The sequence below is a fragment of the Caretta caretta genome, chromosome 14 (genome assembly GCF_965140235.1).
Source record: "Caretta caretta isolate rCarCar2 chromosome 14, rCarCar1.hap1, whole genome shotgun sequence".
In the NCBI taxonomy this organism is placed as follows: Eukaryota; Metazoa; Chordata; order Testudines; family Cheloniidae; genus Caretta; species Caretta caretta.
The window spans coordinates 796,751-821,923 of record NC_134219.1 but is presented as its reverse complement, the minus strand read 5'-3'; the positions used below and the strand labels follow the sequence as shown (position 1 = coordinate 821,923).

Here is a 25,173-nt window from a genome sequence, read left to right as displayed (position 1 = left end):
ATAGGGCCGAGGCAGGGGCGGGGGCGGGGCGCGTCTGGCGGGGGGCGGGACTTCCGGCACGCGGCCATTGAGATTCCCGCCGGCCCGAGCCTGTGAGCTGGAGTCGGTTGTGTCGTCTCGGGTGGGGCTGCTGGGATGCGAGCCGGGATCCGGGGGGGGCCTCCCCGGGGGCGGAGCCGGAGCCGGACAGATCCGATCGGGGGGCGCGCCGGGGGCGGGGCGGGAGAGATCCGCGAGGGGGGGTTCCCCGGCGGCGGGAGAGATCCGCGGGGGGGGGCTTCCCCGGGGGCGGGAGATCCGCGGGGGGGGGCTTCCCCGGGGGCGGAGCCGGACAGATCCTATCGGGGGGCGCGCCGGGGGCGGGACGGGAGAGATCCGGGGGGAGGGGACGCCCCGGGGGCGGGGCGGGAGAGATCCGCGGGGGGGGGCTTCCCCGGGGGCGGGAGATCCGCGGGGGGGGGCTTCCCCGGGGGCGGGAGATCCGCGGGGGGGGGCTTCCCCGGGGGCGGAGCCGGACAGATCCTATCGGGGGGCGCGCCGGGGGCGGGACGGGAGAGATCCGGGGGGAGGGGACGCCCCGGGGGCGGGGCGGGAGAGATCCGCGGGGGGGGCTTCCCCGGGGGCGGGAGAGATCCGCGGAGGGGGCTTCCCCGGGGGCGGAGCTGGACAGATCCTATCGGGGGGCGCGCCGGGGGCGGGGCGGGAGAGATCCGCGAGGGGGGGGTTCCCCGGGGGCGGGACGGGAGAGATGTGGGGGTGGGGGGCTTCCCGGGGGCGGAGCCGGAGAGATCCTGTGGGGGGGGTTCCCCGGGGGCGGGACGGGAGAGATGTGGGGGTGGGGGGCTTCCCGGGGGCGGAGCCGGAGAGATCCTGTGGGGGGGCTCCCCGGGAGCGGGAGAGATCCGAGGGGGAGGGGGTTCCCCGGGAGCGGGAGAGATGGGGGGGGCTTCCCAGGGGCGGGAGAGATCGGGGAGGCTTCCCGGGGGCAGAGCCGGACAGATCCTGGGGGGGGGCTCCCCGGGGGCGGGAGAGATCTGGGGGGGGGTGTCAGACTCCTTTGAGTCTCGGCTTGCAGTGGTGCATTCCAGGTCATGCTGAGCTCTGGGGGGCTGCAGATCCCCTGTTTCGCATGTCAGCACCTTTCCCTTGGGGTGCGGGGAAGCCTTTCCTTCTCAGCCCTGGTCATGGCGGGAAGCGATCAAGTGACATGCTAATAGGGGCTGCTGAGATCCATTTTCATTCTGGCCCATGGAAACACAAAGGTGCCCACATCCTCTCAGCAGTGCAGCAAGGAAGCCTGGAGCGTAAGGGCAGGGAGCTCAGGCCTCTTAGGCTCCTGCTACTCCTACCACGGAGTCAGACCAGTTGCCTGACCTTGACCAAATCCGTTCCTCTCACTAAAAGAAAAGGAGTACTTGTGGCACCTTAGAGACTAACCAATTTATTTGAGCATGAGCTTTCGTGAGCTACAGCTCACTTCATCGGATGCATACCGTGGAAACTGCAGAAGACATTATATACACAGAGACCATGAAACAATACCTCCTCCCACCCCACTCTCCTGCTGGTAATAGCTTTTATTGTTTCATGGTCTCTGTGTATATAATGTCTTCTGCAGTTTCCACGGTATGCATCCGATGAAGTGAGCTGTAGCTCACGAAAGCTCATGCTCAAATAAATTGGTTAGTCTCTAAGGTGCCACAAGTCCTCCTTTTCTTTTTGCAAATACAGACTAACAGGGCTGTTACTCTGAAACCTGTTCCTCTCACTGTTACTCAGTTTCCTCATCTGTAAAGTGGGGGGTGTTTATCCTGATATGCCCAATGATGGGGCAAGGTCACTAAATGGGTGTTGGTGAGCCAGGGTTTAAAATCTGGGGTGAGAATCTCCTGAGGACAGAGGTTCACTAGTAGCCACTGAGCTGTGGGGGAGGGAACAGCCCATCCACATCCTACTTTGAACTGCCCTAGGGGAGGAAGCAGTGCTGGTAAGCTGCATGGCCCCTGGGGAGATGAGCTGTTTCAGCTGGGAAACCAAAGGGTTAGAAATGAAACTCAATCTGAGCAACTGGTTCTCCTGCCAGGTGCTGACTTGACTCTGATGCACACAGCCTGGCTAGGATGAAGGTGAAGATAAAGAGCTGGAATGGTGTAGCCTCCTGGCTCTGGGTGGCCAATGATGAGAACTGTGGCATCTGCCGGATGGCCTTTAATGGCTGCTGCCCAGACTGTGAGTAACCCAGGCCCCTTGGCCCCTGCAGTATTTCAGCCCAGGTGCTCCCTTTTCTCCTCATAAGTTTTGTCCCTTTGTAGGTAAGGTGCCTGGAGATGACTGCCCCCTGGTGTGGGGCCAGTGCTCCCACTGCTTCCACATGCACTGCATTCTCAAGTGGCTGAATTCACAGCAAGTCCAGCAGCACTGTCCTATGTGCCGGCAAGAGTGGAAATTCAAGGAGTGACAGAGCCCCCTGCAGCCAGCAGATCTACTTGGATTTAATGGGCTGTTGTTAAAGTGTTTTGTTGGGATTCAGACCCTCTCTCCACATCCTGGAACAGTGAATTATTTATACAGCATAATATGTATCCCTGGCCCTTATAGAGAACTTTAGCAGATAATTCTTGTCCCCAAGTAATTGACTCACCATAGGCAAAAAGGAAGCCTGGGGCAGAAGGAGCAGTGGAGACATGACTGGAAGCCTCTGAGTGGTGCATGTTAACCTTTCCCACCATGACGCTGGTTCCACACACTGTCAAAATTTTCAGTATTATTAATTGCTTCATTCTGGGCACAGTCAGCATCTCAACTTTCTCTGTTCCCATAAGGTCTACACAACACATGTGGGCCTCAGTAAAAAGCCAGGGGTTGGCCTGGGTACATCTCATGTTGGCCCTTCTATGATAAGGGCTCCTTTTGCCATGCAGACATGGGTCTGTGGTTTGGGTGCCTTATTTAAAACACCCGGGACCTGATCTTTTTTAGTATCCTTCACAACTCCACCCAAAGTCAGCAGGAGCTCTGAACCTTTGAAAAGCTGGCTTCTTGTGGCAGCTCTTCCTTAACTAAAAGGGACCTTCCTGTTTAAATAAACCCTTTCCCAGCTCTTGCATCATGGGAACCTTCCCATCCTTCTTCTCTGAAGAGACCTCTAGACCTGTCCTGACGGTGCCTCCCTCCATTCCCTGAGAAATCACCACTATCCAGTGATGTGGGTATTCTGTACCTTACTGGTGAGAGATGGTCACATCATCTCAAAGCTTTCTTTAGTTCAAATGGGATTCTTAGGGCCCTATGCAGCTCTCCATCCAGGTGCTCAGCTCCTGATGCCTTTGGCAACCATTTCCCCATGCACCACAGGCAGGCTGGGCCCTGAACTGATGCCTTCAAATACAGTAGTAGAGAAGTGAAGGCTGTTGTGTGGCCAGTAGGATAAGTGGCCTGCCTCCCACCACAGCCAGAGACACATCCACAGGTCAGGTGTGCTGTTCAGCACCAGACTCATGTAAATTCTTTGAACCCAAGTTGCTTTGGGACTAGACCCCTTGCCAACAGTGTAAGTCAGTTTCCAGGTGTAAGGTGGCAATCACTGGACTGGTTTCAATAAACTCATAGCTGTGATTAATTTCTCTTCATGCTTTTTGCCTCTGAGCCAAGTGGGGGGGTGTCTCCAGAGCTGGTCAGATACCCGCAAGCACACCACAAACAGCAGAGAAAGGTTGTTGCCATGCCATCAACAAAGACTTTCCCTAGATGTGTGGCAAGGTGGTAGAATGTGACCTATGGCTTTAACTTAGACATTCTGGCTGTCCCTGCTACGTGGAGGGGGCCCTGCACTACCCTGGCCCATTGCTCACGTCCTACAGACCAACTGTGCTTGATGCTTCATCCTTGGCAAAATCCCTCCCCAGTATGTCAGTCTTCTCTGCCATGCAGCCCACCCCCAGGTGGAATGTATAATGGGAGCCTCTTAGTGTGGAACCTAAGTGATGGATGCTTATCAGCCTAGAACAAGGACTTCTCCTGGAAATGTGACATGAGGGGATCCTTTATTAAATGGGCAGTGGGTGGGGGCAAAGAGTACAATGTGTCCCCTTAAGGATGGGGCTGCTAGTTGAACCAAAGACACAAGATGTAACAATGATCCCTTTGTGGGGTTCTGCAGGGGAGAATGATACGCAGTGGGAATCAATTAGTGGGACCAAAAGTATGGGGTGGCTTCTCATTTCGGCCTGGTACCTGAGCCAGCCAGAGTGCAGCTTGCAAAGCCCCTCACCTATTCAGTCCCAAGCCCCTAGTTTAATGCTGTGCCCTCTCTCCGGCGGCCCTCTGTGTACATACACAGGGACTGTCCGATCCACTAGAGGGCACCAGAAACCAGGCGATCAACAGGGAGAGCCCGCGGTCTGTTTGCCTCGCCCTGCCCTCACAGTTAGCGCAAACCGGGGCTCCCCAGCATAGGGGTGCTCAGTCCGCTCCCGAAACCACTTGTGGCAGCGCCGGTGCAGTGGCCCACCCCACTAGTCTGAAAGGGGGCTACTTCCTTGTGTAGGGGGCAGCTGGGGGAGGTTGCTTGTGCTGGCTTGAAGTGGTTTCCATTAGATGCAGGGTTTCAAGTTTCGTTCAATGGCTCTCAGCATCCCCACCGCGCAAACTGGTCCAGCGCGCCTGCTTGGAGGCAGCGCGGCTCCAGGAATGAAAGAATGTCGGGGGAGCTCCCAAGAGGGCAGGTCGCTCCAGGGACGGGACAACCCCAGGGAGCCTCGGAGGGTAGCCCGGCTTTATCGACCCCCAACCCGCCGCTTTCCAGCTTGGGGGGCACTCGTACTGGCTGGGGGCCCGGACAGACCCCCACCGGGCTCAGAGGCTGTGCCGGCGGCCCGCAGGGGTGGGGGAGCCCTGGGCACCCGGACGGGGATTTCAGCAGAGGGGTTTGGGGCTATGAACTGCAGCTTGTAGGGCGGTGACTGAGCAGGACCCAGCCCGGGCAGTTCGCAGCCTTTTGTCAGACGTGTTCGCGCCCGGCCCCCTTTTACCGTACGAGCGCAGAGCTGTGTCCCGGGGGGGTCCGGCTCCCGCCGCTGGCCTCGGCCGGCCGCTCTACGGAGCTTGAGTTGCCTTTGCTCAGAGTTGCCGTACGTCTGTCGGCCCCCCCATGTCCCCCGGGGGCCGGGGGTGCAGCGCCGAGCTTATCCCTGCGCCCCACAAACCGGCTCTGTCCCGGGGCGGGGCGGGGCCCCTGGCGACCCTGCACCGAGCCCCCCACGGACTGGCCGCCGGCCCCGCGCCGAGCCCCCCCAGCGCGCCCGGGCCCCGCGTCTCCGCCTCCGCGGGGCCCCGCGCAGCGCCAGGCGCCTCCCCCGGCTGCCGCCCCCCGCCCGCTCCCCGCTATAAGGGGCGGCCGATGGCAGCGCCTCACTCGGAGCCGCCGCCGCCCGACCCCGCTGCACCATGCAGGGAGCCCGCGCCCTGCTCTGCCTCGCCCTGGCCGCGCTGCTGGGCCCGCCCGCCGAGGCGTGGTACAAGCAGGCGGCCGGCCCCAGCTACTACTCGGTGGGCAGAGCCTCGGGACTGCTGTCCGGGGTCCGCCGGGCGCCCCACGTCCGCCGCGTCGAGAGCGGGACAGACAGCGCCGAGCGCCGCGCCGCGCCGCTGCCCCCCGAGCCGGGCCCCGCGCTCAGGAGCATGGTGAGTAGCCCCCGGGGCTGCCCCCAGGCCCCCACTCAGAGCCCCGGGGGGGGGTGCTGCCCCAGGGCTGCCCCCAGGCCCCCACTCAGAGCCCCGGAGGGGGGGTGCTGCCCCAGGGCCCCCCTGTCTCAGAGTGATCCCCAGCAGCCCCTCCAGCCTGCACCTGCAGGACCCGCCCCCGCAGGCTGGAGCCCCCCCGCCCCCCGGCGGGGCAGCAGCAGCCCCTGGCCCGAGCAGGCAGGAGTGGGGGGAAGAACTCTGCCTCCCTTTCACCTCTGAAGACACAGCAGGCGCTGGGCTGCCCAGCCAGTCCCTCGTGCTGCGTGGGCACGGGTAGGGGGTATGTGTCCCGGACGGCTCTCTGCAGGCTGTAACCACCCCCTTCTCTGCCCCCAGGCTGTCTGTGTGAAGGACCTTGCCCTGGAGCTGCAGAGCTGCCAGCTGCTGTCCGGAGCCCCCAGCACTATCCAGTGCAAGGCTGATGTCACCATCTCCCTGGACCCCTCAGACTGTACCAGCACCTAATCCCTCTTGCCCCACGCTATGGGGGAGGGGCACCCTATCCTCTGCATCTGACAATAAAGGCACCTTTAAACCATCTCTTCTCTCCTCTGCCTGGGGCGGGGGGAGGAGATGCCAGCCCTAGGAGTGCTCTGCCCCCAGGGTTCTGCTCACACCTGCTTCCCCCTGGAGGGACCTGCCCCTGCTCACCTCATGGGGATCCCTAAGAGGCTATGCTAGGAGGAAGGGGCCACAGCTGGGAACTTGCTCCCTACCCCACCAGCCAGGGCAGGCTGAGCATCACTCCACCCCCAAAGACCCCCACTCAGCATGGGACCAATCACACTAGCCAGCCAGAGACATGCAGGACTCAGGCCACAGCAGCCTCCCATTGACAGGATCAGGCCCTTCCCCAGTTATCTTACTGTCCTGGCCCAAATGCCATCCATTCAGCTAGCTCTTCCCCCCTTCCTCCCCTTTAATGCACAGATGGGGGGTGGGGGTGGAAACAGCATTTATTTACATCTCTCACTGCAGTAGCAGGGAGCTCAGAATCTCTCGCAAGGGATCTGGGCTAAGTCTAGGTCCAGGCCTTTCTCTCCCACCCCTACCCCCCGAAGTCTGGAAAAAGGCAGCAGGCTCCTGTGGGCAAGGGGGGCTTCCCCCCAGCCCCATTAACTGAAAAGGGGTGGGGAGTGTGGGACAGAGCCTCTGCCGAGCCCCCGGGCCTACTGACCATCCTAGCCTGATCTGCACCAGGGGCCCAGGTAGGTGTGGGGGAGGCCAGCCCTTGGTTTTAAATTGGAGGCTCCAACTGCTCCTGCAGAGAGCCTGCCTCCAGCTGGTTCAGTGTGGTGCTGATGAAAGGCAAGAAGCCAGCCCCCAACCATAGACTGTCAGGGGCAGGAGCTGCTGCAGTACCTGATGCAGGGGAAAATGGGAGATTCAAAGCACATGCACAACCCCAGACACCCACCTCAGCCCTGCCCCTTAGGGATTAGAGCAGGGGTCCTCAAACCGGGGGTCGGGAGCCCTCAGGGGGTCACAAGGTTATTACAGGGGGGGGTTGTGAGCGGTTAACCTCCACCCCAAATCCTGCTTTGCCTCCAGCATTTAGAAGGTGTTAAATATATTTTAAAGGTTTTTAATCCATAAGGGGGGGTCGCACTCAGAGGCTCGCGATGTGAAAGGGGACACCCATAAAAAAGTTTGAGAGCCACTGGCTTACAGTTGCCATGCATGGGGTAGTATTACCTCAACCTGGGCACAACGTGGGGGGAGGAGGGAAGAGGTCCTTATCCCAGATGGAGCCAAGCAGAAGGAGCTAGTCCCAGAAGAACAGAAGGCTTAGGGATGATGGTGCCAGGAGCCAGGCAGGCCCCTTGATGCCATCATATGTCCCTCTCCGGCCCAGTCAGCAGTCCTGTCTGTAGCCAACGGCATCTCACGAACTCTAGCAGCAAGCCTCCCCCCAGAATCACAGAGGCAGAAAGCAGCCCCTGGCACTGCAGCTCCCCTGCCTGCGCTTCACAGCAGAGCGGCTGCCTCCAGGTTTTCCTGGACGATGGTGTCCGTCACCACGTGGAATACACCCTGCACACTGCATGTGTCGGTGGAGACGTGGTGGTAGATCAGTTTCTGGGGGGTCTCACTGCACGACAGGAAGAGGCTGGTGATACATCGGGCTGCAGCACCCACATCACAGTCTGCACCTGCAGGGGAACAGATGAGGGCAAGTGAGACGGAAAATCTGCACCACTTCCCCCTGTGCTGCACACGCACCATGCAAACGCCCATCCCCACAGCAGGCAGGAGCGCGCTCTCCCAGGACAGGGCAACAGGAGACGGCCATCCCCAAGCAGGCGTGGGCTGGACAGCACCTGTGCTCTTGCTTGTAACCAGGTGGCAGCCCTCTGCCCCATCTGGCACGTAGGGAATCTACTTCTAGGAGCAATCCACTGACGGTCCTGGCCTGTCCCTAATGGAGGAGCCCACGTGGGCCAGCACAGGACACAGGCCCAACCCCAAGGAGCTCACCATCCAGAGGGGCACAAGGAGGCTGCGGTGGGGGAGCTATCAGCAATGGAAAAAGTGCAGTTTAAGGGGAGGCTGGAAAGGGGAGAGTGAGGCTGTTCCAGGTCTTGGGACAGCAACAGGCCTGAGACAGGGGAGAGGCTCGGGCAGGGTAATCCCTGAGCAGGTGCACAATGGCTGGGATGCAGACAGGGCTTTAGTCAGAGTTGGAGGGAGGGGCAGGTCTGCCTTTATAAACCAGCCACCCAGTACCAAGTGTGACATCACAATTTACTGCCATGGACTCTACTAGTGTCATGTCAGTCTGTGACATCACTAATTAGAATGGAGAATGTCTAACCAGGGGCAATGCTGGGAAAGGAATTTAAGGAAGACAGCAGGAAAATGGCAAAAGGCCAGATGTCAGCACAAGGCTTAATCCTGGCTGACCTTGGGGCCAGGTCTCCCACTGCCTGCTCCGCAGCTCCAGAAGGGACACAAGGTTCTTTCTTCAGGGGAGAATTGGCTCCACTTAGTGGGAGCTGCACTTGCCCCCCCCCCCCCCATATCTGCCAAGGAGGAGAACAGAGTCTGGCAGTGTTTTGAGACCACCCCTCAACTCCCCAGCAAACCCTGCTCTCTGCTCTTAGCTATTTATTTCGGCTGGGCTCAGCCAGCACCTTACACACCTTCTCCTTGTCTCATGCTTATTCAGTCTCTCCACCAAGGGCTGTAACGTCCCCAGCTTTCCTAGTGTGTGCTGCCTGCCATTTTGTATTCTGTGTTGAAGAACCAGCTGGCCTTGACAGGGGCCAGTCTATTACACTGCAGTCCAGCCAGGAGCCTGGCTCAGGCAAGGTGCTGGACACCTAGCTGAACAACAGTGACTGAGGAGCCATCAGAGAGCTATCTAGGACCATCAACAGGGATTATCTCTCACTGCTGGTCCTACCATCTCACAATTAACTCTCTACAGGTGCCTGACTGGAGGGGCAGGACTGGAGTTTCTCAGTCTGGGCACAGGGCTAAAGGGAGTAAGACTGTATTTTAGAGAGAGTGCTCTCAGAGAAGTGGGGTCATCACACGCCAGAAGTCTAGGCTGGAGAGGAGACAGAAGGCAAGAGGGATTCTGCCTGGCCTGACATGCAGACTTCGGACTCCCAGAAGGGATGAGCTCAGAGTAGGGGAGGGGACGTCTGAGGACTGTTTGTCAGTTTGCAAAGATCCATAACTCTCTAGCACTTATAAGAGTAAAGTGACCGTGGATAAGAAATCCCCTTGCTAAGCTTGTGTTCCTTGCCTTCCCACCATGCTGCCCCTGAAGGGGTTAAACTAGAAGCCAGAGCATCTACAGCTAGGTGGAACTCTGGGGCATAATGTAAAAAGAAAAAGGAGGACTAGTGGCACCTTAGAGACTAACTCATTTATTTGAGCATAAGCTTTCGTGAGCTACAGCTCACTTCATCAGATGCACGCAGTGAGCTGTAGCTCACGAAAGCTCATGCTCAAATAAATTGGTTAGTCTCTAAGGTGCCACAAGTCCTCCTGTTCTTTTTGCGAATACAGACTAACACGGCTGCTACTCTGAAACCTGTCAATGGGGCATAATGTGTGAGTGACTAGAGGCTCAAGAGGTATGAGGCACGGGTTTTGGGGACTAGGGCACTGGGGTTGCAAAGCCCCATGACTTAAAGAAAAGCTCACAAGGAAAGTGCTCTAGAGACCCAGAGTCTTGGGCTTAAAGACAGGTGGATAGGGCCCAAGTACAACAGATTAGTGACTGTCCAGAAGAGAGGACTAAGCTGGGTTGCAACATGTGGATTTCAGTCCCAGCAAGAAGCACCCCTAGGAATGGTTCTGTCCCTTGGGACCACATGGCACCAACTACAGACCCTGAGAAAAGCCAAAGGGGCCCTCAGTGCAGATGTTCTCAAGGCTCAGGTGTGGGCTGTGATGCTCCACAGGACACAAAAGCCTCAGCTCCTCACCATCTTGTGGTTTCCCCTCCCTGAGCTGAGCAAGGCCATGCCCTGCAAAGTGAGGTTCCCGGAGGCTAAGGCTGCTCAGCACACTGTAGGACTTGGCCCTAAGGAAACCATTCCGCACTGGTTGGCTCCAGCAGAGGGGATGAGGGTCTTATAGTAAAGCTAAGGATTCACAGGCCCCAGAGCTCAGCAGCTCCAGGTAAACTGCTTCGCTACGTGAACACATGGGACCCTAGCCCCCATGCTGGAGGCTAATTAGTGTGTCATGAGTGTGCATGCTGCCCTGTCAGACCCCAGAACAGGGAGGCTGCAACAAACCAAACTTCCTAACACTGACTACTCCTGCCAAATTCAGCAGCTGGAGAGGATCTTCCCTGCTCTGAGGCTCAGCTTGCTAATCTCAGCTCAGGCAGAGAAGCAGGCACTTAGAGACAAAATCCATGTGGAGATGTTTATTTTATAAAGACAAATCTGAAGAGGCAGGGAAGTCATCTAAACTGGTTCCCATCCTGTACCTGGCTCACTACTGCTCGCGACACCCACCAGGTCACAGCAGGGACCCCTGCTCCTCTGGCAGTCTGTTTCTGTGCTGGACCTGCCCTTGTGCACACCCAGGAGGAGGAGCAGCACCATGCCCTGCCACCTCAGCAGCAAAGATTGGTGAATGCCCAGGGGCAGAGTGGGACGGAGGGAACCTACCTGGGTACTGAGGAAAGGAGAGACGCAGGTGCCTCCCCAGGTGCAGGATCTTCTCTTGGAGAAGGTTGATTTTATTCAGAAACAAGATCTGTGAAAAAAGCAGGATGATGAGAACCTGTCCTGGCCCTACAGGTCCTGTTCCCCAAGTCCCCTCCTCTCCTCCCGACCATGGCACTGCAGCATAGACCCCACCCACCCCCAATGCCTTATCTGCAGGACAATGCTGGGACGGTTAAAGGGGCAGCTTTGCCTAGTCTCCACTGAGAATCCTCACTTTGGGAGGGGGAGGAGATTTAACATCTCTCCCTCCCACACCATCTTCCAGCCCAGCACTGCAGGCCAGTGGCAAACAGCGGCGATTTAGGGCTTGGTTCATGGTAGTCCCATGGCTCTGCCAGAGCCAGACTACAGGAGATCGTCCAGCGCAGGGGGATTCCTTGGCTGGCTAAGCGCTGCTCCCTCGTATGTTGCTGTGCTCCAGCTACTGCCAGAAGGCAGCTGGGCACAAGGTAGGGCAAATGCCGAGGCTGGTGCCAATACTGTACAGCCCCACAGGCGCCATGAAGCCACCTCTCCCACTGCCTGGGATCCAGCACCAACCTCGGGCTGGGTTCAAGCAGCATAGCACAGTTGGTCTGACCGTAGCACCTAGAAGCCCCTGCCAAGATCAGAGCCCTCATGCTGAGAGTGCCGCACAGACAGCGAGAGAGAGTCCCTGCCCCAAAGGGCTCCCAGTGACAAGACAAGACAGGCAAAGGGTCCCCTGCCATCTCTATGCACAGGGTCACCCAGCACACTAGTGGCAGAACCAGGAGCAGAACCCAGGACTCCTGAGGGCCCTGACAACAGGCCCTGAATCCTCACAGTGCCCTGGGAGGTAGGGGAGAGTTCACCCCATTGTATCAATGGGGTACAGGGAGAGGGAAGTGACTCACCAAGGTCATGTGGTCAGTGGGAAAGCCGGGAGTCAAGATTCCCAGTCTCCTGCTTTAATCACTAGACTAGGCTCCTGCCTATGCCAAATCCACCGGGGGCAGCCAGGGGACCCTTGTGGGGAACAGAGGAGGTGACCGGAGGTCCCACTTCTAGGCCCAGTTATCCTGTCAGGAACAGGATTGACTGACCACCCCTGGCTTGAATTGCAGGAACTCAGTGCTCATAAGGCAGATGCCACTGTTTAATCATCTCATTAGCAGAAATAAATTAACCAATTAGCGAATGAGATAAGTGACAGGGCCCGGCACTAACTAACACTGTCAGGCAGAACCAGTCCCAGCTCCACAGAGACAGCAGCAGCTGCTTCTTAATTACAAGTAGCAGCACCATGCAGAGAAGGAGCTGGAGTCCAGGCTGCCAGAAGTGGTCCCAGTGTCTCATCACAGTGCCAGGATCCCCGGAGCAAAAGCCTGCTGTGCTCAGGTAAGGGGAGCAATGGGATAGCAGGACCATCCCACCCCTGCCATGGGCTGCAGCTTGCCCATACGCCACCTGATGCTGGGACAGTGCAGGGTGGGGAGAGCCGTGAGCTCGCTGCCCCATTCCTTACAGCTCCTCCTGCTGGGGGAGGCTGGGACGGGAATCTCTGCAGCCAGGGCTTCTGCACTGCTCCCTTACAGGGCCTCTTGCTGGGACTCACCAGGGAAGTGCTTTGGAAGAACACATTGTTGCAGACAGAGGAGAAAAGCTTCATGCTTTCCTGAAGCCGATTCTGAGGAAGAAGGAAAACTACCTTGAACACCATGGAACTGCCATGAATCAGCAGCAGAGCCAGTGGCCAACGCCAGCCAGCTCCCTGGGGACAGGGAGCACCCCTCTGCTTTCTTCCCCCAACCTGCAGGCCCCTGGATCCTGATCTCAGCACCCCACTCTTGTGCTCTGCTCAGCACTCGGGAGCAAGGGGGCGTGCTGGCTGCATTCTCTCCTTAGGAAGGGCCCGACGAACATGGAAGGGGGGCAAACTGCACAGGCCAGGGGAGTGAGGAGAGATGTACAGATGGATAACGAAGGGCTGTGGGCCAGGGCATGAGAAGCCAGAAGCCCAGGGCTGCAGCTGGATCACTGGCTCTATGAGAGGCTGCAGGGGCGAAAGGGGGGGTTCTGGGCATGGGCAGACTGGCTGGTACAGTAGAACCCAGGGGAGACCACAGGTGGGATTGGCAGGCTGCTGCCGTGCAGCAGGGATGAGGGTTCACGCCCTGGAAGAGGAGCAGCTCAGGCGCAGAGCGAGCCCCAGATTGCACAGCGGCAGAACACTAGTGCCTTGAGCATGAGAAAGTCCCTGGGTCCCCCGACCCACCGAGCCTGGCCTTACCAGCGCTGGCTCCTCTGGGAGGGCCTCATTGTATGCGCGGAGAGATGCCACAAACAGCACAGCTCACATGTCCTCTAAGCAGCCGAGCCAGTTCTGGTGCTCAGTGCGCTGCCCACCCACATCGTAGAGCCTGCAAGACACAGGGCAGAGTGCCAAGAGGGTCCGCCCAGCGAGGGGCAAACAGCTTCCCCTGGAAGGGGACTGAGCAGCCAGGTCAGACAGTGAAGGGTTAACCCTCCCAGCGCCATCAGGCTGCTCAGCATCACTGTCCCCATAGAGGAGATACAGGAAGGAGGCATGTGAGAAGGGGCTGCAGCCAGGTCACATTGCCAGGAGTGGAACCCAGGGCTCCTGCACCCCCCTGCTCACCAGAAATGCTTCCTCACTGATCTTTAGTGCAGTGGTTCTCAACCAGGGGTCTGGGGTCCCCTAGGGGGCCACGAGCAGGTTTCAGGGAGTCCGCTAAACACAACGAACATCAGACTCACTAGGGCCCAGGGCAGAAACCCAAAGCCCCGCCACATGGGGCTGAAGCCCGGGACCCTACGCCCCACCCCTCGGGGCTGAAGCCAAAGCTGGAGCAATGTAGCCTTGCAGGGCCTGCTGTGGCATGGGGTTCCCAGGCAAATGCCCTGCTTGCTACCCCGCAACGCCAGCCCTGGCTTTCATATGCAGCAAACCGGTTGCTGTGGCACAAGTGGGCCGTGGAGATTTTACAGCATGTTGGGGGGGCTCATGAGGCAAAAGGCTGAGAAGCCCTGCTCTAGTGATGTGCCACTGGGGACATTCTCAAACCCACCAGACTGACTGCCTACCCCCAGTAACAGCCCCACAGCTCTGGCCCCGGAGCCCCGTCAGTCTCCACTGGAGCCCCAGCCCAGGCCCTCAACAGCAGCCCCCAGCCCCAGTCCCACCCAGCCTGCTCAGGAGAGTTTATGTGGAAAGCACAGGCTGCTAGACGGCAGGCTCCCTGCACCTTCCCTTTCCACGGAACCCGCTCTGCAGCCCTGGTGCCCAAGTCAGTGAGTGACAAACATGCGTGATCAGCTCCTTCCAGATGGCAGCTGAAGCTCCAATGAGCCAGTGGAAAACTACTGCCAGAATGCAACGGGCAAATTACAGCTCATAAACCTGGCACCATTCCCCGGTGAGCAGTTGTGCTCAGAGTCACTGGCGGCACAGGGACAGGCTGTGCCCAGCTCCCCTCTGTTCCAGAGACTGGCACCAACAGGGACACCAGCACCTCGGCCTGGCACCTGCCAGCTGGGGACCACAGGGATGGGAGAGCTTAAGACTGGTGTCTGCCACATTTCCCAAGGGCCTGGGGGGCTCCGGGCAGCAGCCATGCCCTGGGCTGTGGGACGTGTGGGGAGAGCTGAGAGTCGGGCTCACGCCAAAAGTTATAGCAGCTACTGAAAACAAGAAGAAACTCCCAGCCCTATGAGGGAGGCACGGGGCTTAGACGCTCCCATGCGTGGCCCAGGCCATGTCAGACGCAGCAGCATCTTCCCGCTCCAGTTGTTGGGTTAGTGCCTCATAGCAGGCAGCAGCACAGAAACAGGGACTGTGCCCTCAGGGGAGGGTCTCTGGATGGCCAGATTCACACCAGCGAATCCAAACAGCTCATCACAATAACCACAACCACGCACTGTGCCTGCCCAGAGCCCCTCCATCTTCAGGAGCCTCTGGCACTCAGCTATTCCACACGAGAGCAGAGGGAATGGCCCCCAGCCTGAGGGGTCCCCACAGCTACCCACCAGCCCCAGCGCTCTGCAACCCACCCCTGGAGAGCAGACGCCTCGGGCTGCATTTGAGAACACTGAAGAGTGTTCAGTGTGGGCAGGCAGGCTCTAACCTGCCCCCCGCCCCAGTCCTCACTAGCACCATGCCAGCCCCTCTTGGGCCGAGAGTCCCAGGGCCATCAATTCTTGCTGCTTCTGCTGAGGCGGCCAGTGAGGGGGCAGTCAGTGCTGTGTGGGGTGGAGAGACAGACAGAAACCTGCCCACATGGAACTGGGTCTGGATACCACTGCCAGCCCCCAGATCCCAGTGCCAAACACCTCGACCTTGTCAGGTATTCCCCTCCCACTGCTACCTCAGCTACTAGCAGAAAAGGAGTACTTGGGGCACCTTAGAGACTAACAAATTTATTTGAGCGTAAGCTTTTGTGAGCTACAGCTCACTTCATCGGATGCATTCACTGGAAAATACAGTGAGGAGATTTATATACATAGAGAACATGAAACAATGGGTGTTACCATACACATTGTAACGAGAGTGATCACTTAAGGTGAGCTATTACCAGCAGGAGAGAAAAAAACCTTTTGAAGTGATAATCAAGTTGGGCCATTTCCAGCAGCTGACAAGAACTTCTGGGTACTCTTCTAGCTCTGTCAATCTGTTTCTTCAACTTACAACTACAATACCCACCTGCTGAAGTGAAGAAACAGATTGACAGAGCCAGAAGAGTACCCCGAAGTTACCTACTACAGGACAGGCCCAACAAAAAACATAACAGAACGCCACTAGCCGTCACCTTCAGCCCCCAAATAAAACCTCTCCAAAGCATCATCAAGGATTTACAACCTATCCTGAAGGACGACCCATCACTCTCACAGATCTTGGAGACAGGCCAGTCCTTGCTTACAGACAGCCCCCCAACCTGAAGCAAATACCCACCAGCAACCACACACCACACAATGGAACCATTAACCCAGGAACCTATCCTTGCAAGAAAGCCCGTTGCCAACTGTGTCCACATATCTATTCAGGGGACACCATCATAGGGCCTAATCATATCAGCCACGCCATTAGAGGCTCGTTCACCTGCACATTTACCAATGTGATATATGCCATCATGTGCCAGCAATGCCCCTCTGCCATGTACATTGGCCAAACTGGACAGTCTCTACGTAAAAGAATAAATGGACACAAATCAGATGTCAAAAATTATAACATTCAAAAACCAGTCGGAGAACACTTCAATCTCTCTGGTCACTCAATTACAGACTTAAAAGTGGCAATTCTTCAACAAAAAAACTTCAGAAACAGACTCCAATGAGAGACAGCTGGATTGGAATTAATTTGCAAACTGGACACCATTAATTTAGGCTTGAATAGAGACTGGGAGTGGATGTGTCATTACACAAAGTAAAACTATTTCCCCATGTTTATTTCCCCCTCCCCCGTTCCTCATATGTTCTTGTCAACTGCTGGAAATGGCCCACCTTGATTATCACTTCAAAAGGTTTTTTTTCTCTCCTGCTGGTAATAGCCCATCTTACCTGATCACTCTGGTTACAGTGTGTATGGTAACACCCCTTGTTCCATGTTCTCTGTGTATATAAATCTCTCCACTGTATTTTCCACTGTATGCATCCGATGAAGTGAGCTGTAGCTCATGAAAGCTTATGCTCAAATAAATTGGTTAGTCTCTAAGGTGCGACATATCCTCCTTTTCTTTTTGCGGATACAGACTAATACGGCTCCTCCTCTGAAACCTGTCAGCTACTAGAGACATTTTAGGTCTTTATCAACGCAAGAAGGACTCAGAAGCCTTCTGTGTGGGAGGACAGGGCTGCTCAGGGAGGACAAGGGAGAGCCACGTGCCAGATAAGCCCACAGAGGGATTAATGGGAAATCAATGGGGCTTTGCTGGTCAGGGCCAGTCTCCCAGTTAGCGCAGTCAAGTAACTATTGGGAAAGTGTCTGCTTAGCAGGCTGATTTCCTCTGGCCCCACCTCCCCAAAGCTCTGGGTGCTGCCAGGCCAGGCCTGACCCCATGCTCCCCTCACAACTCATCCAGCCACTCCCTACCCCAGTGAGTCTCATACGCTGGCCACGCATCTCACCGAAACGCCAGGTCCTTGATCCTGAAGCGAGTCTCAACGACGCCACTTGTGCGCAGTCGGACACGAAGCACGTCGCTTGGCGTCGGCCGGAACTTGGGATGGACGAGCCGTTCCACGTTCTCAAAGAAACTGTGGAGAGCGGGGGAGAGATCCTTATAGCCTCCCTCATCGACACAGCATCCTCCCAGAGTCTGTCCACTCCTCCCTAGCCAGCTCCCCACCACAGAGCCTGACCAATGCCCCTCCCTCACCCAGCCAGACTGCTCAGTCCTCCTTCAGCCCCACATTCTCCCCCAAGGCCTTCAAATGACATCACAAGCTTGGGAGAGCTCCACTGCCCACGCTGTGCCCTACCAGTACAGGTGTTTGAGGCAGTTTTGCTGACCCAGGGCTGGGCCCCTGAGCCCCCCAGGAAAGAAACCAAGTCAAATCCTTTTCTAGCCTCCAGCCAACGGCCCAGCTCCCTTGGCGGTAACAGGCATCTCCTTCCAAAGCAAAACAGCACCAACCCCCACAAAGAGCACGCTTGGCCCCATGCCCTGGCCCACCCTAGGCCTTGCACTGACTCCAGGCCTCTGCAGCTTTAACCAAAGCAAACACCCAGTAGATGCTGGGGTCCCTCAGCACAGCCTCTTCTGCTGCCCAGCGCCACATACACCCCTGAACTGGAAGATGCCGGGTGCCCTTAGGGGTCCTGAAGCAGGGAGGCACTGCAGGACTGTCCAGCTGAGCACTTAGGGATCCCCACAAACCTGGAGCTCACTGGCCAGAAGAGGGGCCTGGGACCAGAGAGATGGAACATCACAGGGTCAAGAGGTGGCAGCTTGAGAAGCCAACACATCCACCCACCCCAGCCCAGCAGGGGTCACCCGGACTGGGGCTCATGCTACACCTGAGGCCGTGGACGAGCAAAGCCCCACGACGAGGCTGGAAGATGAGCTCAAAGCCTGGCAGCGTCGGGGGCAGCTCCTGACGGGAGAGTCACTGAAGCTGCTGGTGCAGCCCAGGGCCGCGCCACCCCCACACTCCCCAGCCCGTCTCGGAAGCCGATTTCCATAATTTCACACGCGCCACGAACGACTCGGCAGCTCCCAGTCAATCCCCCGGCAGGCAGGGGTGGCACTTTATTGACTCTCCCAGGCTCTGCTCTCCTGGGGCTGACACGCACATAAAGCGCTTCCCTCCAGCGGCAATAACGTGCTCGCAATCTCCCCGACCAGGAGGAGCCGTCCCACACGCAGACAGGCTTTCCAAACAAACGCTCCTCCGGACAAGAGCCCCATCCCAACCCTCTGCCCTTGGGGGGGGGTGACAAGTGGCTGTCCACCCCCCCACGTCCCTCCAACATCTTGGGGGAGACCCAGGAGTAGTGGTGCCGCCCCCCGTGCGTCCCAGGCTTCAGCACAGATTTGGCAGCTCCCCAACCCTGCGTCCGTGGCCCTAGCTGCAGACAGAACCCCAGAGCACTGACGGTGAACAGCTGACGCTTCCTTCTCCAGGCTTTACTCAGCTCAGGACGCTCTCCCGCAACGGGCCTGGCTAGCCAGCGAAAATGATCCTTCAGATCAGGCGCTGAAATTGCTTCTGCGATGCCAAGGCAGAGACCCGGGAGCTGCCGTCTCAGGCTGAGACTCTCCTCCTCCCCAGTGGCACCGGCAGAAGGATGCAGCAAAATCTGCCCTTTAATTCTACTTCCCTGGTCTGGCAGCTTTGGCTGGAGGGCAAAACAAGTCCCAGGCCCCAGGAGAGACGAGCACGTTGACAAACACTCAGGTCTCTCCAGAGATGCGATGCAGCCCCAGGCTTCCCCCCCCGAAAGCTACCCCAGTCCCAGGCTCTCTCAAGCCGGTGACATTGTGGGAATGGCACCACTGACTGAAGAATTGGGGGCAGTTTATATTATGGCCTGTCCCTGCCCCCACAGCAGGACGCACTGGAGCATTAATGGGAGTTGGAGAGAACACAGCAATTCTGGTCACAGCTGGGGGGCCCGCTCCAGGGGCGCCCGGTTGCTCTGAGAGCAGGTGCACTGACCTGCATGCGTTCTGGAAGTCAGGGCCTCAGCGGAGCCATACAGTAACCACAACTTCCAAGAACAACTCTGAAACAGAAAACAATCAAAGCCCAAACTTGAAATTCATGAGCCTTTCCCCCAATTTAACTCCATTTTTTTTCCTCCCCCAGGACTCGCAGGCTGCAAGCAAACCCAAGCACAGAAAAAGAGGGGCCCGGAGGCACTAGGAGACTGAAGAATATAAAATGCAAAAAGATTTCTGCTCAGAATCACAATAAGAGGCCGCGAGGAACTGAAGGTCTGCCAGGCACTGTTTATTCCATCTCATCAAGAGAAGCCAACGTTTCTGAGAAAACGAGTGATACAAGCAGCCAGGCACTGAAGCATTGGGGAGAGCAAAAATTAAATAACATTGACATTTTTAATAACCATTGCAACTGTTTGGGCCCAGAGGCAGCATCTTTCTATGGAAATGTTCAGCCGGGGGTAGAATTGACACTTTTGTTGGGTTGTTTGTATTTAATGACAAACTCTTCTTGAGTCTGACTTTGCAGAGGGAGCCGAGAACTGACAGGTCTCACCGCGTCAGGGAATGAATATGGAAATGGGAACACTCCCACTCCAAGACAAACGCTGAGCTCCAGGAAGGCCCAGAGTGGCTCAGGAGACACAACTTGCCCTTTTGGCAGCTTGAGGCAAGAGCAGGCGCAAGGCAGCAGCTGATGGATCTGCAGAGGCACCGAGATGTGGCTAGGAGACGAGCGGCAGGTGTGGTGGTGTCAGACACCAACAACGAGAAAATAAAAATCCAGAATAAAGCATCGGCCACATCCAGTCAACCCCCCAGGAACTGCCCCCCCCTGCTGAGGCCAGTGCAGCTGCCATTCTGCTTGGGGTTCTCCAGTCTGCTTCTCTCTCCCAGTGCTCTCCTCCCCCACACCACAGATAGGCAAAGGAGCAGCCCCAGAACCACTGCTCTGTGTCCTTAACCCCTCTCCAGCACAAACAAGCCCAAAGTCCTCCTCGATGGATGGAACCAGCAGCGTGCTCCAGACCAGCCCCCAACACCCGATCACAGCCCCAAGGGCCTCATCAGCTCAGTGACCAGTGGGGTGGGGCCCCTCCACGACCTCACCCCCCAAGGGGGGGCTGGGCAGTGGGACAAGCACAGTGCAATGAGGGGCCCCTTTCTCCCAGGCCCAGGGCTCTGCTCTGCCCAGTGTTGACTAACTGGGTGAGGGAAGGACGAGCTGAACTCACGGAGAGACAGAGGCAGCAGAAACCGACACCGATCAGGAGAGAAAGCTCCACTCCAGGCTGGGAGGCTGCAGAGAACATCATGGACCAGGATCCCCCTACAAACCACTGCTGCCTGGCAGGCTCGGCAGAGACCACAGAGTCTGCAGCAGGTTCTTGTCTTCGTTCTCCCCGGCCGTTGATCCAGCTCTAGTCACTTTACAGCTGTTGTAGGGGGTCCCAAACCACTCCCGAGCCTCCACCGACAGGGACCACTCTCCCTGCCAGAATGCAGCTGCCTGGGGTAATCTGCGTAGCACGGGAAGGGGAAGAGGATGTTTTGCTGCGAACACACACACAGCTGAGGTGGCAGGGGAATGGAGCCAGGCCACGGAGGATGATTAACGGGCAGGAGGGGCCAGCAGCTCTGGGCTCAAACCCTCCCACACACAGCAGGACAGCCACGGTGCAGTGCACTGATGGGGCTGTGGTACTCACTAGAGTGCAGAGTCATTGAGCCCATATTTGTAGCCTCTCCCGGTTGCTGCTTGCACTCCAGCATCAGCCCAGGGGCAGCACAGAGCATCTGACACCCAGGGAAGCACCATCTGGGTCTCATCCAAACAGTGGCTGCAGGACAGCACGGAGCGAGCATGCACCTAGGACAGGGAGAGAAGGACCCAGATCAGTTGGGAATTGCTGGAGCATCTTGGCTTGGGGCAAGCATCGGATAGGAGGGCTTCAGAATGGGCCCAAAGCCTCCAGGCCACCCTCTGCTCAGCTCGAGAGAGGGATGGAGCCTCCCACGGTTCCATCCTCCAAGCCACTCCTGGGACTGACATTTACCTCAGAAGGCTCAGAGCGTGCGCTCATGTGTCGGGGGTGGGGGGTGGGGGGGGTGGGAGGGGGGAGAGGATGTTCCCTGAAAGTTTCCCAGGCCCTCCCAATCACAATCCCCTGCTAAAGCTTAAATCTTTCCCCCAGTGACAGGTCTCCTGGCTCCAAGAGCAACTGTGTCATGGATTGGAATGCATCCCATGAAGTGAGGTGTAGCTCACGACAGCTTACACTCAGATAAATGGGTTAGTCTCTAAGGTGCCACAAGTCCTCCTGTTCTCTTTGCGAAGACAGACTAACCCGGCTGCTGCTCTGAAAAGAGTCATTACCGAAATGCCAATACAGTGCCTTGGAGATTAACAGTCACTGACAAGTCCCCCCCCGCCCAACCGCAACAGGGAACAGATACACACCCACTCCCCCACAACGTGGGGTAGGGGCAGGGGAGAAGAGGACATAAGATTTGCACACACCTCTGCAATACTGGGTGACCCCACTCAGGTAGAGCCTACAAGATCGCTTGCACTCTCCTGCTTTATAACGATGACACTGAGTCTCAGCAGTGAGCTGTTCTAGCGAGACCCACCTGCCCAAATCTCCACCTTCCCCACTCCCAAACTGCTGCAGTGACACTCTGCGCTTCCGAAGCAGAGCCTTGCAGCACAATGCAATTTAATATCATGCTCAACACCGTGGACTATTGCACTCTCTGCATCATTTTGTTTTCTGGTGAATTCAGTTAGGCTTTCCTCCCTCAACTCATCTGAACATGTGCTGAACTTCCTGCCACACAGGCCTGGCTGCAGGAACTGGAGGTGGGGAATCACAGACACTGGAAACTAAGGGGGACAATGGGCATGGGAAACATCCAGGAGCTGGGGTGGGGACCTGTTGTAAAATTTGCATTAAGAGACCAACAGACCCCTGATTGGGAATAACACTGAAGAGCCGCCTCCACCCCATAACCACACCACCAGGTGCTGATCAGTACGAGTTCCCTGACACACACAACCGTTTATAGGTGCTGGAGCTAGGGGAGCTGCTGCACTCCCTGGCTTGAAGTGGTTCCATCATATCCAGGGTTTACAGTTGGGTTCAATGGCTCTCAGCACCCCCACTATACAACTTGTTCCCCTGCAACCTTCCTGGGAGATGTGGCTCAGAAAGGAGACAATTGCACAGGTTGTAACTGGGATAGCTAGCAAAGGTAGGGCACTCAGGAAGCAGGTGACAGAAACCACATGGAAGGGGGCCAAATGTGAGCGCACGAAGGTGTTTGGACATGAGTAACCCCTGGAATCAGTCCCCTGAGTGGATCTCCCTGGGGGAGTTGTGTCCCCTCCCCCAACTCCAGTTAAGCCCTCTAACACAGGGGACATGTGCTCCCTCCCACAGCAGGCCAGCTACCTGATTCTTGCTGCTTGTCAGGTAGATGTGCAGAATCCCCATGCCATGGAGAACCAACTTCATGGAGCTGAGCAGATTGTCCAGCACAGCAGGCTACAGCGAGAGGGAGACGCAGAAGGGACTCACTCTGAGGGCAGGAGAGGAAAGGGAAAACTTGCGAGTGCCGAATGGGAGCCAATGCCGTGGGAGCAGCAAGTGTCCTCCAGTTCCCAAAGTCCAGATCGTCACCACAATCGTACCAGATCTGATTCCAGTTAATGCCATTCAGTAACAGAGAGTCAGTCCAAGAGGCTCTCTGGCGAATTGAAGGAATCTGAGCATGAGTCCAGGGGACAGATAAAGAAACTTTTTGCCCATTCCACTAGGAACCAAAAACTGTTTCCAGGGTGCTGGGAGAGGTGCTGCCCGGATTTGCAGCAGTTCCTCTGCCTGGCAGATACACATGAGGTTCCTTAACAGGATAAACACATGTGGCAAAATCTGAGCTTCTTTACCCATAGCACCACTCCTCTCACACAGAAACTCTGTTCCAAGGCACTCATCTCTACCCCTGCCCCCTCCCAGCGTCTGCAGACCATTCTCTCCCCCCCCCCCCAGGGGTCACTTGACCACATACAGACTCAGCTCTTATCTTCCTCAGACCCAGCGGACGACAACGGCTGTGCCTTCATGTTGCTTTCTCTGAATTCCTTCAAGTTTGTCCAGGTCTTTCTTGTCCAGGGGTTCTCAGACTTTTGTACTGCCGACCCCTTTCACATCGCAAGCCTCTGAGAGCTACTCCCCTTATAAATTAAAGACATGTTTTTATATATTTAACACCACTATAAATGCTGGTGGCAAAGTGGGGTTTGGGCTGGAGGCTGACAGCTTGTGATCCCCTGAGGGATCCTGAACCCGTTTGAGAACCCGTTCTAGTACTTTGGTGTTTGGAACTGAACCCAACATTCCCAGGGTACTGGTGTCTCGCCAGAGCGAGTAACTGTTCCCTCCAAGCTCTGGGATGGGAGGCCTCTGGCACCAAGAGACCCAGAGATGAGTGCAAGATCCAGGTCTCCCCGCCAGAGCTGCACACACGCCATTTTCCAGAGTGACTCATCCTTTGAGTGCAAGTGGGAGGCCCTTGAAGGAGCCTGGCTTTCCAAGGGGGGTGCTCGGCACTTCCTGAACATCTTTAAGGTGACTCAAGCTGGCCCCCAAATCGCTAGGAAATTTGAGGACACAGGCCATAGATGTTGAAGGCAGAAGAGACCATTGTCCGACCTCCCACACAGCACAGGGCAGAGAACCCGCCCGTGACCCCTGCATGGAGGAACTACTCTTCCCTACTATGTACATAACACTAGCGCGCCCACTGACTTGGGGTCAAACTGGAGCATGTCCCCTGCTCCGGGGCATGATGCTTATACTGCCCACAATTGTATCAGCCTTGGTTGCTGCCATCTTACATCTTGAGAGGCTCAGGTGGTCCCTGAGTGCCAAGAGGCCAAGATGCCAACACCAGAATAGGGCTCTTCTAGAGGGAGGAGAGCTCAAAACCAGCGAGGAAAGTCCCACCCACCTGCGCAAAGGGGGAAATCCCTGCCCCCATCCAGCACTGAGGTGAAAGCATCCTGAGGCCAACAGCCCCCAGGGGGTTTCCAGATGGCTGCACCAGCACCACAGGACAGCTGGGCTTTTGGGAGGGTTCCCCCAAGGCCTGCCCAATTCAAGCCCCAACCCTGACAGCAGCCAGGCTGATGTCTGAGCACATCCCAGGCAGAGACAAGCCCAGGCCAGCACCATTCCCACTCACACACCAGAAGTGTCTCTGGCCGCTCATTCCACTCTGTCAAGGGCAAGATAAGACACAGATCCTGGCCAGGACCCCACATCCCACTCCCCCAGGAGAGAAGCTGGGAAAGCCAGACCTGGACACGGGGGAAGAGGGGACCCTCAGTCTAGAATCACCCTAAAGTTGGCTAGCTCCTCCAGGCTGAACCCCTGGCTGTGGATGATTTTCATCTGCTTCACCAGTGTACTTTTGCCACTTTCTGTGCCGCCTGCAGGGCAGGAACCCAGTGTGACTGAACCAGCAGGGGAGGGGACCAAGTTAGGGATGTACAAGGGGGCAGGAGAGAATAGCCTTGGGATGGGGGGAGACCAGGAACATACCTGGGCAGGCACGGGGCGGGGCCAGTAGGGAAACCGGAACATACCCCGGAACCCAGAGTTGTGAGGAGAAGAGGAGCCGCAGTGAGCCAGGAGGGTGGGGAAAGAGACTGGAATGTAGCCAGGCCCTGGGGGGCGCAGCCCCGAGAGCTGGGGAGCGGGGCCCAGGGCCTCCCACATCCTCACCCAGCAGCAGAATCCGCACCGTGCCCAGCTCCCGCTTTGCCTGCTCGTACAGCTCCCGCTGGATGAGGCGACTGTGGTGGCGGGCTGCGCAGTGCCCCAGAAGCTAAGGCAGAGCCCCATGGGCCCGGCCCCAGGAACTTTTCTGAGTTCGCCGCTGCGGGCCAGAGGCTGCAGGGTCTGCCCAGGCCGGCTGGGGAGCGGCGCATTCCTCGCCCAGCACAGGGCTCTCTGGACCGCCGGGAGCCGGGGCCTAGGCGGGCCGGTCAGGCACTGGCTCACTGTTCCAGCCTACCCCCTGCCCTG

General features: G+C 57.4%; 3 protein-coding genes and 1 long non-coding RNA gene across 5 annotated transcripts; 2 read left to right on the top strand and 2 right to left on the bottom strand.

The window, feature by feature from the left end:
• Positions 1 to 30: 30 nt before the first annotated feature.
• ANAPC11 (anaphase promoting complex subunit 11) lies at positions 31 to 3,619 on the top strand. Of its 2 annotated transcripts, none has more exons than XM_048817442.2 (3): positions 31 to 92; positions 2,084 to 2,229; positions 2,313 to 3,619. In XM_048817442.2, the coding sequence occupies exons 2-3, from the start codon at positions 2,121 to 2,123 to the stop codon at positions 2,456 to 2,458; spliced, it is 255 nt and encodes an 84-aa protein (XP_048673399.1). In that variant the 5' UTR covers positions 31 to 92; positions 2,084 to 2,120; the 3' UTR covers positions 2,459 to 3,619. The 2 variants fall into 2 exon arrangements, with proteins under 2 accessions (XP_048673399.1, XP_048673398.1); XM_048817441.2 differs by having other exon boundaries at positions 38 to 121.
• A 1,752-nt stretch (positions 3,620 to 5,371) lies between these two features.
• Positions 5,372 to 6,280, top strand: NPB (neuropeptide B). The gene is made up of 2 exons (XM_048817438.2): positions 5,372 to 5,682; positions 6,079 to 6,280. Exons 1-2 carry the CDS (start codon positions 5,446 to 5,448, stop codon positions 6,205 to 6,207), a joined length of 366 nt encoding a protein of 121 aa, XP_048673395.1. The 5' UTR covers positions 5,372 to 5,445; the 3' UTR covers positions 6,208 to 6,280.
• A 1,031-nt stretch (positions 6,281 to 7,311) lies between these two features.
• On the bottom strand, positions 7,312 to 15,317 carry LOC125621031 (guanine nucleotide-binding protein G(o) subunit alpha-like). The gene is made up of 4 exons (XM_048817396.2): positions 13,192 to 15,317; positions 12,517 to 12,588; positions 10,881 to 10,968; positions 7,312 to 7,895 (listed from the first exon to the last, which is right to left on the bottom strand). The coding sequence occupies exons 2-4, from the start codon at positions 12,568 to 12,570 to the stop codon at positions 7,711 to 7,713; spliced, it is 327 nt and encodes a 108-aa protein (XP_048673353.2). The 5' UTR covers positions 12,571 to 12,588; positions 13,192 to 15,317; the 3' UTR covers positions 7,312 to 7,710.
• A 1,308-nt stretch (positions 15,318 to 16,625) lies between these two features.
• Positions 16,626 to 23,052, bottom strand: LOC142069007 (uncharacterized). The gene is made up of 4 exons (XR_012664811.1): positions 22,537 to 23,052; positions 20,317 to 20,951; positions 19,077 to 19,143; positions 16,626 to 17,171 (listed from the first exon to the last, which is right to left on the bottom strand). It is a non-coding gene; the product is annotated as an uncharacterized LOC142069007 (long non-coding RNA).
• Between the last annotated feature and the right edge of the window lie 2,121 nt (positions 23,053 to 25,173).

Coding starts and splice junctions, on each gene's coding strand:
- ANAPC11 (XM_048817442.2), top strand. CDS start 2,121: ATGAAGGTGAAGATAAAGAGCTGGAATGGTGTAGCCTCCTGGCTCTGG. Junction 2,230..2,312: donor TAATGGCTGCTGCCCAGACT/GTGAGTAACCCA, acceptor GTCCCTTTGTAG/GTAAGGTGCCTGGAGATGAC.
- LOC125621031 (XM_048817396.2), bottom strand. CDS start 12,570: ATGAAGCTTTTCTCCTCTGTCTGCAACAATGTGTTCTTCCAAAGCACT. Junction 10,969..12,516: donor TCTTCCAAAGCACTTCCCTG/GTGAGTCCCAGC, acceptor CTTTTTTCACAG/ATCTTGTTTCTGAATAAAAT. Junction 7,896..10,880: donor CTCCTTTCCTCAGTACCCAG/GTAGGTTCCCTC, acceptor GTTCCCCTGCAG/GTGCAGACTGTGATGTGGGT.
- NPB (XM_048817438.2), top strand. CDS start 5,446: ATGCAGGGAGCCCGCGCCCTGCTCTGCCTCGCCCTGGCCGCGCTGCTG. Junction 5,683..6,078: donor GCCCCGCGCTCAGGAGCATG/GTGAGTAGCCCC, acceptor CTCTGCCCCCAG/GCTGTCTGTGTGAAGGACCT.